Raw genomic sequence first — 16,102 nt, 5'->3', positions numbered from 1 at the left:
AATTCAGTAGGTGGGCCAGACATGGTAGAATAGTCAGTATCAGGAAATTGAGTGTGCCAGGCATAGTAGTTGAAAGTCAGTGTCAGTACAGCAGGTGGGCCAGACATGGTACCAGAGTCAGTATCAGTAAAAAGAGCGTGCCATGCATGTTAGTATGTAGTCAGTGACAGTGAAGCAGACATGGTAGTAGGCAGTCAGTGTGTGTACAACAGGTGGGCTAGACATGGTAACAGAGTCTGTGTCAGTATAACAAGTGTGCCAGGCATGGTAGTAGGAAGTCAGTATCAGTACACCAGGTGTTCCAGACAGGGTAGTATGAAGTCAGTGTAGATACAGCGGGTGTGCCTGACATGGTAGTGTGAAGTCAGTGTCAGTACAGCAGGTGTACCAGGCATGGTCGGATTGAGTAGGAAGTATGTATCAGTACAACGGATATGTCAGCATTGAATCTGTACATTTGTGTATTGCTACTCATATCAGATCATTCTTGATCACGTAAATGACATGAACATCCAGGTTTAAATTTTCTTAGACAAACGTCAGATGCATGTACCTTGCATTGTTTGTGCTTGGATGTTGCATGTATCATGAAACAGCTCTGGATGGAGAAATTCATTATTTCAATCAATGGGGGCACAACTCTTGATTCTTCGATTGCAAATCGGTAACCACCCTATATCCTTAACTTCATTTGTGGGGGTATAATAAAAACATATTCTATTGAATATATCAATCGTTTTACCTTCGACTTTATTTTCATAGTCGCTTTTTTTCTTCGACGAGATAGCTCCTTGAATATCTTGTATGGACTTCTTTGCCAGTGTGTTTACATGTTCCGTTAAGTTTATTTTACTTTCTTCTGTACATGTGTTTGCATGTTCATTAAAGAGTCTTTTACTTTCTACTGTGCACGCATTTGCATGTTCTGTAATATTTGCTTTAAGTGTTTCAGCGTGCTCATCTAGTTTTGTCTTCAGTTGTTCCATGTATGATTCCATTTGTGCCTTGCGCTCCTTGGTAACGTTTTCAGCCTTTCCTAAAGTCTCGTGTGCATCTTTAAGCAGGTGACTCATTTCCGCCAATGAAATAGTGCTCTCATTTCGTAACTAGAAAAATAAATTGTGAAATTAAAGATACTTAGCTAATAACTTAATTCATAAAATGCTATATGCTGCTCCTGCTACTACTACTACTTCTACATCTACTACTACTACTACTTCTTCTACTACTACTTCTACTTCTACTACTACTACTACTAGTACTACTACTACTACTACTACTATTACTACTACTACTACTACTACTACTACTACTACTACTACTACTACTACTACTACTATTACTACTACTTCAACAAAAGCTAGTGACAAGTCAGCAGTTTTTATTATTTTTTCTCTTTTTTGTTTGTTTAGACGCCACTTTTAAGAATTATGCGCATACAGTACAGAAAGCGTGTACTTGAACAAAAACACCCGTCAGCGGTGTGCACTTTTCCCGAAGGGTGTTCTTTCGCGGAGGTGGACACCCTATTGCCCCCGGTGTTAGATGGACACCCGTTAACACCGCGATTGCATGCTATCGTTACTAAGAACACTCGTGATCATCGCAAGGTTGTGCGTTCTTTAACCCTTTTCCCACATCATGCACATAGATACGTACATGTATTATCCAGACTCTAGCTATTCCCCGAAAACATACGTACTATTACGACTTTATCGATTTCCGCATTCTTACTACTTTTAAAGACTCTATCGATTGCCCCATAATGTCGTATAATCACGACCTTATTTTCAAGATCAAAATCTTGCTTAAACTAACGATTAACGTACGTTCATGTAGGTTTCTCTGCTCTGGTTGATGCATTCTTGAGAAGATTCTGGGACTCAGAGACGGTTTATTTACCTTGGAATTTTCGAAAATATTACATCTTCTTCATCAGCTGATCACTGGTTCACTGACGCCACAGTCACATGACCAGGGAAGGGTCACGTGATACGAGGAGACTGTCATACACCCGGGGTTGCTCGAGTCCCTCGCCCCTTTAAGGTGATATCCGCCGCTGTCTGATCTTAATTGCTTCTTTCACTTTGCGTTTCCATAGATGTTTTTCGGAAGTAAGTACTTTGGTATTGGTAGGGTTGATCTTGTGTCCAGTTTGTTTACAATGTTCATATATAGCGGAAGAAGTTCGTGTAAGGTGTTCTTTCAATCTAGTGTCAAATTGCCTCGCTGTTTCACCTACATAGTCATTTTCACAATCCTCACATTGGACATGATATATAACACCACATTTCTTCATTTTGTCTGTTTTGTCTCTAACTTTTGTGAGGTTCTGTTTTATGGAATTGAAGGGTTTATGGAAGATGTCGGCTCCATGTTTTCTGAATACTCTTGCCAATACTTCTGAAGTGCTCCTGATGTGAGATATGCCTGCCATAGGACTATTTTGTGTTCCTCATCTTTGTCTACTACTTTTTCTTTCTTTTTGGGTAGTCTAAATATCCAGTCCGGGTATCCGTTGGTTCTTAAAGCGGATTTCACATGTTTGTTTTCCTTTTTTTGGTCTTTTTCTTCTGTTACAGGGGTTTTTCCTCTATGGAAAATGACTATGTAGGTGAAACGGCGAGACAATTTGACACTAGATTGAAAGAACACCTTACACGAACTTCTTCCGCTATATATGAACATTGCAAACAAACTGGACACACGATCAACCCAAACAACACCAAAGTAATCACTTCCGAAGAACATTATATGGAAACGCAAAGTGAAAGAAGCAATTGAGATCAAACATCGGCGGCAATCACTTAACAGGAACGATGGACTCGAGCTACCCCGGATGTATGACAGTCTCCTCCTATCACGTGACGCTTCACCAGTCATGTGACTGTGACGTCAGTGAACCAGTGATCAGCTGATTAAGAAGATGTGATATCTTCGAAAATTCCAAGGTAAATAAACCGGCTCTGAGTCCAAAAATCTACTCAAGTAACGATTCAAGTGTTAAAAAATTTGCATAAACATATTCGGCCGCCATTTTTCTTAAATGTCGAGTGAACATCCAGTATGTTTCTATTTAAAGTTACGATGAAATTGATGTCCAATCGAGACAGGTGTATTACAATTGAATATGTATAAATACTGTTCCGGGATGTGTGCGCATCGGGCACTTCGTAATGTTTAAAATTAACGGCCTATCTACAAGCGTATTTAATTTCAGAAGCGTATTCCGAAAATTTATTTATAATATTCTGAAAAAATGGACGATTTATTAAATGATAATAAACACGTTTATACGACTAGAATATGTATGGCATTTAAATCAATTTAATTCTCATTATAGTCTTATTTCCATACGTGTTTATGAGTTCTCTTTGCGTTTTAGTTTACTAATTATAATAGTTTCTTTTTTTTAGCCATGTGTAATCTTGTTATGCTACGTGACCGACTTGCAATTTATTTACAAAAACACAGAGAATTTTCACGGTTGATGCAGTTCTTATCAAAATAATATTTATGACTATGATTAACGACTGTATACATTTTTGTTGTACTACATTTATTTGTAAGTCGGACACGGTCAACACCGCGAAATATAATGTCCGTTTTTGATGTTTCACGGTGTTCGTATTTCGACCAGCGGCCACCGTGACGGCTGACCCAAACACACATATCGGAGGTCGTTTTGGGGGCTGGCTACAGTGTGGTTAACACCGCGACGTGTGGCTTTTGTTCAAGTACACGCTTTCTGTACTGTACCTACAAGCTGTTCAATAAATATGCAGCAAAAAAATCAGAAAAAAGTTTGAACTTATCATTAGATACCCACATCAACATTACATTGCCAACTTATTTGCAATATCGCGTTCGCTTTTTAAATACTGAGTTCACTTTATACAAACTCAAATTCATAACAAAAATATGTGTTACCAGATTCAACTTGCTGACCGCATCTTGTGCGCTACTGTCGTTTGCTAGTGTCTTGGAATCATTGAGCAATGTTTCTAGTGTATTAAAATAGTCGTTGAGGTCAGAGTCTGTTACTTCACACGATGGAGAATGTCGGACAGCTTTGCCAATGTCACGTGCCTGTAAAACGTGATTTCAAATGAGGAAACATATGCATAATATGTATATATGTATATGGAATTACTATGGCATGTAAAGTGCACAAAAGAACAAGATATAATAGTCTGAAAATACTAAAAAGGCATATTTTGAAATAATTTAATCATGGAGCTATCGGTTTTTATACTATGCATATTATTTACATACACACAATGTTTGTTCTCTTTAAAAGCCATGCATGCTCTGTTAAATAGTTACCTTAGATAAAAGACACGGACTAACCGACATCGGTGCTATGCTAAATGACATCAGGTTATCAAAGTGTTTACAGTTCAACATTACACTAATGACACCGTTGAAATCTGTATCCCGAATAGACGTCACTCCAATATATCCATCTGGGGGCATAAAACATTTTCCAATTTGCCAGTGATTGCACGCCCATTGCTCAGCACAGGTGTTTTTCCACGAGGGTCCATTGAACCGATGATCGTTCTTAATATCGTCACGAACTTTCTCGCAAATGCTAAGTGGACAAGGTCGATACCGTTTGCTTGGTGTGTCATGCATGCATATATATGATTTCCTCCCGCTTTTCTTGCATACCCCTTGTGTGGGGCATGGTAATATATTAGCAGTCAAGCAGCTTGTACATGTTGTATTCGCCGACAGACCTAATGTTGACGTGATGTTTTGATATATTCCTGTCTTAAACTGTTTTACTTCTCTGTCAACGAACTCATGCAACCCATCCTTTGTAATGTTCAATGCCAGCCATGCCTTCAACCAGTTCGTCATTTCTTTGACGCCGAAAACATCCCCAAGTCTCGCCATTGTTCACGTCTTATTCTCCAACCAATTCATACAAACAATGCTTGCAGACACGTTGAATTCCTGAAGGCCATTTTAATTTCAAGTTCCATATCATATATGAATCATTTCAAACCTGAAACATACGAAAAATAAAGAATAGTGACAGCATATTGCACTATATTTTATAAAACACAGTGTACATATGGTATCGTTTGTTGTTTGAAAAAAAGAATCGTGCTTGTTATGTTTTTGTGAAACTAGCTGGCTTAAATCGAGTCCATGTATATGAATTATTATAATATTCCTAACAATGAGGTTCCATGTCCTGACGGTTTGTCCCGCATAGTGATTAGAAATTTTAAGTCCTATATCAATATTGTAAGCATGAACTCTCGCGAACAGATCCAAAGGTAAAAGTACATTCAATGACGATGAGAATTCTGAAATATGTCGAAACATTCTGAATGAATCATCAAACATGTACGCGATGTGCATTGCATATAATTGATTTTTAACAACGTTTAACAAAAGTGCGTATTGTTTGGACACGTTTTATAAATTCATTGAAGAATCATAACAGATCCTAATTGTTCAAATTACTCTCGATTTTAAAAACGTTTAACAATACGTATATTGTCATTAACTGTTTTGTTTGCACGAATCTGCAGATGCATTTAATATGCAATATTGTCATTACTACTAAATAACATGTTAAGTAAAAGTATATTGCATAAAACTATTTTTTTAAATAAGTAGTAAATTGTCATACACGTAAAACTTTGCAGTTTAATGTCGGTTTTCCGTATGTCGCTCTCCGCATTTTGCGCGAAAATCGATGCATGTAAGGTGCAGGTAAGTGCTATATCTGCATTAACGTTTTTACTGTAAATCCTTATGTCGTGGATTTAAAGAGCAATACGTATAATTTATCAATTATATATCCGTTTAAATGTGTGAAAAGGGCTTTCTTATCAACAATATCTATATACGAATGAACTTTCTTAACGAACAAAACTCATATAACCATTGAAATAAACGCTTTACAATGTAATCCACAATAGTAAATTACCGTCGACTTGTCTTTGAACATCAATGTTGAAATATGTAAATTTAATAAACAACATATTGTTTTGCAAACAAACAACATTAAACTGGACGTAGCAGCTTTAAACTATAGGATTGTTGTAATGTCATAGGTGGATATCCCTGCTCAGATATAATTCAGTATGCAGTTCACCTTAGACATAATGACTAGTACATGCCCTCCATATCAATATATACCACTCAGTATTCTATAGGATTGTTATAATGTCAGAAGGCGGATATTCCTGATCAGATATAATTCAGTATGCAGTTCAACTTAGACATAATGAGTAGTACATGCCCTCCATATAAATATATACTACTCAGTATTCTATAGAATTGTTGTAATGTCAGAAGGCGGATATCCCTGATCAGATATAATTCAGTATGCAGTTCACCTTAGACATAATGACTAGTACATGCCCTCCATATCAATATATACTATTCTGTCTGACTAGTACATGCCCTCCATATCAATATATACTATTTTGTCTGACTAGTACATGCTCTCCATATCAATATACACTATTCTGCAAATGCATTGTATTAAGGATTATTTAAACACTTCAGGTCAGGCCTTGGGAGACTTATAATATGTGCTTTTAATATTTTAATGACAGGCCCATGAAAACCTGGGATATGTAAAACATTTAACATATCTCTGTGTATGAAAGATTTACTATTACTGTGCAAATGTCACACGTTTTTTAAATCAAGTTGGGTAAGTGCATGGACTTTCTATTAAATGTGTTCAATGTATACAGTCACTTATAATTCTATTAGGAATGGTTATGTGTGGTTTTATGTCCAATTGCCTATGTATTAAATGTTAACATGGATGAGACTTGATGAATAAATACATAATTATAAATTAACATAAACCATCATTTACTAATTAGAAGGCATACCACAGCAGCCATTACAATGTACATGGGTTTTTTATCTGATTTTTGGGAAAGAGCCTGGCAATGTTTTAGGGGAAAAAATTGCGCGAAACGCCAGATTTTGGGGAAAATACTTAAATAATCAATTTAACATATTTTACTGTTTTTAAAACAAATTCATGGCAACAGATAATTTAATTATTCAATATTCATCTTTTTTCTACAATGGATCAGGTTAACTAATATAATTAAAGGTTTTAAATGTGTTTTCTTTAGATTTCATTGTCTGGGGAGAAAATACGTCTAGGGGAAAGGCCCGATGTCTAGGTGAAAGGGCCGATATTCAACATGTCTCAAGGAAGGGAAAAAAAAAACATGATGTATCACATTTAATATTATCATAAGAATTAGAACTGGTGTTAATGAATTCAAACAAATCTGCGTCAGTGTCAATATTGTGGCATATTTTCATATATTTCAATGAATAATACATAATATATAAATTTTCGGCAATGATATAACATAATTGTTGTTGGTTTGTACACAAGAAGTATTAAACAAGAATGAACTAGTTCTTTATTTGTATAATACTGCACAGACATATAGATCTAGAACTAAGAGAATTCTAATTTCTAATTTTGCAATTCTAATTAGATGTTTGATGCTGTCTTAAATGTCTAACATTTATGATTGTTAAACATAAGACGTTTTTATATAAATTCAAATTTATAAAACAAGAAGAACTATTTTACATTTCTCACATTGTTCCACTTTTTCAGTTAACGCCTCCCAAAGTTAAGGGGACAATATAGAGCGAAAAGTCATAGCTCTTAGTCGTAATGTATGGTGGACGAACCAGTTATCAAACACCTAAGAACTTTCCTTAAATTACATTAAAATTGAAACACTTTAAATGACAAAAACATTTTGTTTTAACAAATGACTAACAGTTCAATCTTTGAATAAGTTATCTGTTAAGTTTTCCAGCAAATATCCTTCAAGAATTCATAACAATGGTTCCCTGATTATTATCACTCTAGCAGACAAAACAAACTGGTGGATGATGTTAACATGACCTATTACCGGACACTTCATAAATACTACTCCGGTATATACAAAGTAACATGACTATCACGTGACCCGGACACGGCGAAAAAATGTGCGTCTGCTGCAATCAAAATTGCAAACGGAAATATGCTGTTTGGTGAGTAAATTTACGTTTTGATAAATGAATTATAAAAGTAAAAGCTAATAACACATAAAACCGTGTAAAAAAACAATAAATGCATTCCTTTAACCTGTTTATCGATGTGACGTCATGCACACTTTTACCCATGTGCATAAAGAACCGAAACGAAACGTCCGATAATAGGTGCTGTTCGATAACAGGTACTTAAACCATTTACTAAAGCAGTCTCATGTTCGGTCATACAGCTTTTCCGTTGGTCGTAGATGTTAGCGTTCCAATTAAGATGTAAGAATGAATACAACGGCTGTTTTCTGAGTCTGTATCATTGGGTGTCGTTATATATAGGTTATGAGTCAAATAAATCAGGGATTCCAAAGTGAGCTACTTTTAGAATTATGATTACACTAATTGTCTAAATTTAGAAACTGGTACGTCAGTCGTAATGTAACGTATTAATTTCTAGTAACTAGTATATATCGTAAATCCGCAATCAGGATGATATTAAAATGTACAGTTCGAGAAACGCCACGGCATTTAATATCACGTCAAATACGATGATTTTTATGGTATAAAATACAAAAAGTACCGTCGTTATAATAGAGTATTGGAAATCGAAACTAGTAAATAAAATGCTAGGTCAAGTGAACAAATTTATGCGAAGCAAATAATTAGCCACACAAAGATGCTTTAATAAATGTACACATATACTTTCATGTAAAAGTCCTTCCATAAAACTCAGATTCACGCCGATACCGCTGAAAATATATCTGCAAAAATGGCAACTTCCATTAACGGGTGGTCGCCTTAACCACGTACAGCTCATGGGAAGCAGACAACGACAACGGGCGAGGCATGATAATGTTATGCGCATGCGTCAACGAGGTACTTTAAATAGAGTCTGGAAATTTATGTTCATAAATAAAGCGGTCAAAGTATAGCCTGGTTTATTTTTAGCTGTGTGAAATGCACATGATTTCGGTTTTATTTTCGCGCGATGGAAACAACGTGGAATGCACTTTTCTCATGGAAAGAAAACAGTTTTTTCGGAAGTTGTCTATCTTTAAGCGACTGTGAAGATATAATCCTTGAATATGAATATTGTACATGCACATCGTTTGTACAAGTGCGGTCATCAAAGAATTTTGGGAGTTTTGATTTCTCAGGTAATTATGAATGTATGATGCATGCTTATATCTGCATATTATAATATAACTATATCTGGTAGCTTAAATGTAGTTTTAAGTGCATTTAACATTCTAAAATGATATTAAAACAACGCTGAAATTAAACAAAGGTAATAGAAGTATTGCGGGAATCAGTTTTGAGCATATTTGTTTTAGCAAATTGATGCTATTAAATAATTTGTTACACCATTAAATCGTAGATTGGTGCAAGACAATGGTGCCTTTTAAAATAATTTGAGAGTGAACTTAATCATTAAAACCAAGCATCCATTCGCATAACAACAATGAACATGGCCCCGGCGACGACGTAAATTTGATGTCAATTTAGCACAACGTCGCCAGATTTTCACACTATGTTACTAGCAAAAACAACCATAAGATACATCAACATGACTTGATGACATGTGTGTTATTATTTAGTAGAACATATTGCTATCATAAAGGTAAATGTTTAAAAACTTCGAGATTCTACTCGCTATCAAGAATTACCAGTACGTTTATTATACTTGCCATTATAATATAATATTTTATAATACCAGGTGAAATAAATTCTATATGTTGACAACAAAATACGATGCCTTGGCTGTTGTCATGAACGTATAACAACAAACGGAGAATGTTGTGTAAGTTGACAATAGAATACCATGCATTGGCAGTTGTCATGAACGTATGTCCTTTTTTAAATATGGGTACCATATAACATTTGCAAACTCAACATGCGGACGCACCAAGGCAGTATATAATTTCAAAAATAAGTATTTGTCCATGAACTCAAAAGATCTCTTTATTAAGGCTAGGATACTGTTTGCTTTATTTATCTTTGTAGATATATGCTTACTAAATTTTAGATCTCTTTCGAAGAGCACTCCCAGATCACATTCCTCAGTTGCAGCCTGCAGAGGCTTATTATTCATAGTATACTGTTGATTGGGGTTATTGTTTCCGTAATGTATAACTTTGCATTTGTCAACGTTGAAGGCAAGTTCCCATTTTTGTGCCCATTCGCTGAGAGAGTCAAGATCCTCCTGCAGCCTGCCTGAGTCCGTCACAGGTGCATATAACTTGGTGTCGTCAGCAAATATTTTAGAAATACAGCTCACAGAGTCGGTGATATCGTGAACATATATTATAAAAAGTACTGGACCAAGCACACTTCCCTGAGGAACTCCACTCTCTACACTTATCCAGCTAGATGTACTTCCCTTTATTGACACACACTGTCTTCTCTGACTCAGAAAGTTCTCAATCCAGGCCAGAACATTTCCCTTAATGCCATACGCAGATACCTTCCTTATGAGTCTTCTATGCGCAACTTTATCAAAAGCTTTCGCAAGGTCTAAGTAAATGCTGTCCCAGCTTTCGCTTCCTTCGATGAACTTTGTCCAGTCCTCCATAACATGTAGCAACTGTAACGCACAGGATCTATGTGGTCTAAAGCCGTATTGATCATTTGATAATAAATTATTCACACTTAAATGATACATGATATGTTTTCTAACTATTTTTTCAAGGATCTTGCAGACTACTGATGTGAGACTAACTGGTCTGTAGTTACATGGCTCAGTTTTGTTACCCTTCTTGAAAATTGGCGATATTCTTGCATCTTTCCACCCTTTTGGAACTTCTCCGGATGACAGAGACTTCTTGAAAATTAATGAAAGCGGTTTGACAAAAACGTCAGGCATACTTTAAAGCAAATATGGATGTATTTCATCCGGACCCATGGACTTAGACGAATCAATATCCTTTAGCAAATTTAAGACTTCCACTTCAGAAACATGTATGTCATTTAAATTATTTTCCACAGTTTTATCTGGTAAATCAGGTATATTATGTAAAGTTTCTTTTGTAAACACAGAGGCAAAAAACCCATTAAGAACATCCGCTTTTTCATTGTCCGATCCAACAAACCCCCCATCGTCCCGTTTCAAATTAGAAACGCCAATTTTTGACTTAACTTTACTTTTTACATACCGCCAAAATTGCTTCGGTTCACTTTTAGCTTTAAGCGAAATAGTCCGTTCATAGTTTTTCTTAATCTTCTTCACACATTCATTGGCCGCATTTCTCACCACTTTATATGTTCCAAAGTCTGCCGTCCTTTTAGTAGCCATATATTTATTCCAGGCATGACGCTTCCCCTTAATAAATCTCAATGAATCCTGTGTCATCCACAACGGTTTCTTCATGTGTCCTGATTTTGGTTTAAACTTTGGAACAAACTTTTCCACACTAGCTCTGAATTTGCAAACAAAAGACTCCCACATGCTGTTAGCATCGCTGTGTTGGAAATATTCCTGCCAGTTTGTTGTTTCCCACTCTTCCGTAAAGCGTATTAAATCACATTTCCTGTATTGATAGGAACTAGCTCCAGTACATATTATTTTGAAATCACATAAAAAGTCAAATAGTAATGTTACATGATCACTGCATCCCAGGGATGGTAGATATTCTAAGTTCACTATGTCATTCTCATCTTTAGATAAAATTAGGTCAAGTATGTTCTTGCTCTGATCATTTCTACATCTTGTGAATTGGTTTACATGTTGAAACAAAAAGTTATCTCTTAAGCACTCAATAAATAAGCTTTCATGATGATCCTCTCCATGTGTGGTGGTGTACGTGTCCCAATCAATGTCCTTCATATTAAAGTCTCCCGTAATTAATAAATTCTCGGCGAGTCCAACTGCCATGTTTAATAAATGGTTAATTTCATCACAGTTTCTAGTGTTGGAGGGGCTCCGATATATACACCCTAATGTTATTGTTTTGCTATCACTAATCCAGTCAATCCACGAAGCATCACCATAAAAGGAATTAAGAGTGGTATTTGGTGAAACATTCAATTCTGTTTTCGCATAAATAATGACACCTCTACCAAGGTCAGTTCCAGGAAAAGCTGAGTAACCATCAATATGATACAATGTGGAAGAACATGATATATTGTCGAAATTATACTTGGGTAACACTTCTGTAACAAATACAAAGTCTGGTGACACAATAGACAACTGCAAACGCAATTCATCAAGTTTGTTTTGGAGATGATCTGCATTAGTATACATGCACTTACATCTTTCTGCAATTGATTCTGTTAAAACTGTTTTCGCGACAATAGTGGAATCAATACTTCGGTAAATATCACAGGGTTCCTGATCACTTATTGATTTAAAATCACACGTGATTAGTCGATTGCAGGTAACAATAATTCACACCTTTACCTGTCAATGTACGACGTGTGTGAACTTTTAAAATCGTTGTAAAGTTTATCATTTTCCCGATGTATAATACTTGCGTTTTAAAATACTGCATTCGAAATTACCCTTATTAAACGCTGTTAGTAACAATACTGTTACGGTCAGTTTATGTTTTACGGGTAATTAGCTATTGGGATAGCGCCGGACTAAAGCACACGCCCTTAACTTAAGTAAAATGACATGTTGTTTCGAAGGCTTTCGGTATTTTAATCGCATCATCTAAGCATTTAAAAGTAAAATTTGATTATGAGTCACTGACATTGGATAAACATGATAATCACTGTTGACAGTAGTATTAAATAGAACGATTGATCATACATTTTACTCCGATGAAGTACATAACAAATATTTGTTTCTGAATAATTATTTTACAACACACATACCCTATTTGTTAACGGTTGCTTTGTCTTCATTCAATCTCATTTTCTCCAATTTCTATTTTTTCCAAAGCGAAACAAGTTTCGATTTGATTCAATTTGTTTGTTAGGTGTGTCAACTTCCGATTAGGTTAGTTTACACTTACTCCAATTTGCATGGTGTAATTTAATGGAAAGGTCAACTTTTAAGGCATTTCTGTAGTCATTTGGTTATTTCATATTGTGCAAGCCAATTTAAAGATTAATTTGTCTAACATATCGCATGCAAAAAAAATAAATCAGAACAGAAGAATACACATAGGATACAGGAAATTAACGCAAAAGAGCTGGGCCCGAGAAAAGAAAAAAACTGTACAAATAGAAATAGACTCTTCTATTGATCATAATGTACGACGGGACACAAAATTATTAAGACGGGTGTAACTTATAACGCGTAATATGCGCAATTGTAACTAATTGGCATTTCATATGTGACCATATCGTATTTTAGTATACTTTAAAATAATTATGTCGGTCGAGTCCACTCCACATTTAAATTATACGAGACCGGTTTCTACGCTCGAGTGATCATTTATATTGTTATATTAAATTTGATTGGTTCATAACTTGTGTAGTTATCCTCGAGGAACAGTCTTTAATTTTATCTTCTTCTTTCGTAAAAAGTTTCACCGATGGACGAACGAGAACTGTAAGAGCGAAGAGGTAGCAGTCAGAACCACATTCTGATTGCTGAATTTCTCTCTTCAAGACTTCAGTATATAACGAATATTATTTACGATGAAGTAATTAAATATTTAACAAATATATATATAGTCTTAATCTTCATCCCTGAACTCTGGCTAACACATATAAAGCCGTTAATTAATTACTATTAAAATCATGCAGTAATTGCGCAATAGTCTATTCCGAGCTAAGGTCCGGGATTCCCTTAAACAGTTATAATACCAAATAAAAATCATTAATTAGAAAACAAATCTTTATCTAAAGTGCCCCTACCTCTCCTACCCAATGCTGAACTGTTGACTACGTCATTACAGATTCCAAATATAATATGAATGGAACTTCAGAAGCATCCTCAGGAAAGAAAAAAAATAGTATTATCTGCTAAAAAGTTGTTAAAGGCAAGAACAAAACTGGGTGGCTCACAAGTACTAAGCACACATACCAACGTTAGTTAATGAAAACTGGCATGCTTCTATCAGAGATACATTGTGCAACGCCAAAAAAACAAGACCTCCTCGGTCGGAGGCTTAGCCCCCCCCCCCCCGCCCAAAAAAAAAAAGCAAGAGGGCATGAAAGGCCCAAAGTCGCAAAGTTTCATGAAGATCTGACAGTACATTTGGCCTCTAGAGTGTTAACAAGATTTTACTATAGCCATATAAGGAAAATGCCCCGCCCCTTGGCAGCCATGTTTTTCAAGCAAACATATTTATTTTCGAACTCATCCAAGATATCATTGAGACCAATCTTCTGACCAAATTTCATAAAGATTGGACTATAAATGTGGCCTCTAGAGGGTTAAAAAGGTTTTACAAAAGCCATATAAAGCCATATAAGGAAAAATGCTCCGCCCCTGGTGGCCATGTTTTTAAAGCAACCAAAACCATTTTCGAACTCATCCAAGATATCATTGGGACAAGTCTTCTGACCAAGTTTCATGATGATCAGAAAATAAATGTGACCTCTAGAGTGTTAACAAAGTTTTGCTATAGCCATGTAAGTAAAAATGCCCCGTCCCTGTGGTGGCCATGTTTTTTAACCAACCGGCATCATTTTTGAACTCATCCAAGATATTATTAGGATGAATCTTCTGACCGTGTTTCATGAAGATCGGACTATAAATGCGGCCTCTAGAGTGTTAACAAGAGTTTTCTATAGCCATATGTACCCATATAAGGAAAAATGCCCCGACCCTTGGCAGCCATGTTTTTCAAGCAAACGTGACCATTTTCAAACTCATCCAAGATATCAATAAGACAAATCTTCTGACCATATTTCATGAAGATTGGACAATAAATGTGGCCTCTAGAGTGTTAACAATGTTTTACAAATTGCCCCGCCCCTTGGCAGCCATGTTTTTCAAGCAAACGTAACCATTTTCGAACTCATCCAAGATATCATTGAGACCAATCTTCTGACCAAATTTCATGAAGATATGACAATAAATGTATCCTCTAGAGTGTTAACAAGGCAAATGTTGATGCTGCACGACGGACGACGCACGACGGACAAAAGGCGATCACAAAAGCTCACCATGAGCACGTTGTGCTCAGGTGAGCTGGAAAAAGGGCCCTGACACAAAATTTCTTGTGTCACAGTGACCTCGAACTTTGAATTAGTGACTCCAATTTCAATAAGGGTCATTTACTGTCCACGGCCAATGCACATGTGAATTATCAAGTCAATCGGTCAATGCGTTGACGAGTTATTGATCGGAAATGATTTTCACACTCATTGTGACAGTGACGTGACCTTTGACCTAGTGACCCCAATAGGGGTCATCTACTATCCAAGGCCAATGCACATGTGAAGTATCAAGTCAATTGGTCACTCCGTTCACGAGTTATTAATCGGAAACGAACAGGTCTACCAACAGACAGACAGACGAACATCCAGCAAAACAATATGCCCGCTCATCTTCGAAAAGGGGGGATACTAATTTCAATACCAATACCCTCACATTTAATGAAACTTTAAATAGCTGCGATCCTATTATTTTGTATTCCAGCTCTCTACCAATTAACTAAACGAGTGAAATAATGAAATACTTTTTAAAATCACATGATTATCAGTCAAGATTTAACCCTATTCATATTTTGTTAAATTAGCAAATTTGAACAACAAAATATTTCAGATTTGGGAATTGTAGTTGTAGTTTTGATATTTGCGAGGAAACAGTAAAATTGCACATTTACTGTTCTCTAAAATATCCAATGAATGCATCTTTTGACGATTTTAAAGACAATTTGAAAAATACAAAGTGTTTCAAACGCAAAACAATTAAATATTTTGTTGTTATTATAACATGAATAATGTAACAGTATAGGCCTTAAATTGAATGCATGAGTCATACCCAATGCCACTGTGAGTTTATACATACAGGCCTCCGCAGTTTAAACTCGGTCTATTGCTAGCGCTCCCCACATGCAAGCGCACTATCAAGTTGCCTGATTCTATATTAATTATGGATGCATAATAAACTTATAAACCATACGTGTAATTTATTAAGTACACCATAAACAAATTGACC

At 35.9% G+C, this 16,102-nt stretch overlaps 1 protein-coding gene across 5 annotated transcripts in view; it reads right to left on the bottom strand.

Moving 5' to 3' along the window:
• LOC127843272 (uncharacterized) overlaps positions 1-12,977 on the bottom strand; it is a 224,718-nt gene extending 211,741 nt beyond the window's left edge. For 3 of the 5 annotated variants that reach the window (XR_008032189.1, XM_052373167.1, XM_052373164.1), the window contains exons 1-4: positions 12,859-12,977; positions 4,327-5,014; positions 3,931-4,089; positions 743-1,106 (exon numbers count right to left, since the gene is read on the bottom strand). Coding sequence is in view for 4 of the 5 variants with exons in the window: in XM_052373167.1 (XP_052229127.1) it covers positions 743-1,106; positions 3,931-4,089; positions 4,327-4,902 (1,099 nt within the window). In the remaining variant the exon portion in view is untranslated. Of the gene's footprint in view, positions 1-742; positions 1,107-3,930; positions 4,090-4,326; positions 5,015-8,745; positions 8,889-12,858 lie in introns of those variants that run through there. The other 2 variants (XM_052373166.1, XM_052373165.1) reach the window with 2 other exon arrangements.
• Between the last annotated feature and the right edge of the window lie 3,125 nt (positions 12,978-16,102).

Source organism: Dreissena polymorpha, chromosome 8, assembly GCF_020536995.1.
Source record: "Dreissena polymorpha isolate Duluth1 chromosome 8, UMN_Dpol_1.0, whole genome shotgun sequence".
In the NCBI taxonomy this organism is placed as follows: Eukaryota; Metazoa; Mollusca; class Bivalvia; order Myida; family Dreissenidae; genus Dreissena; species Dreissena polymorpha.
Note: the sequence above shows the minus strand (reverse complement) of the source record. Positions and strands in the feature narration are given on the sequence as shown.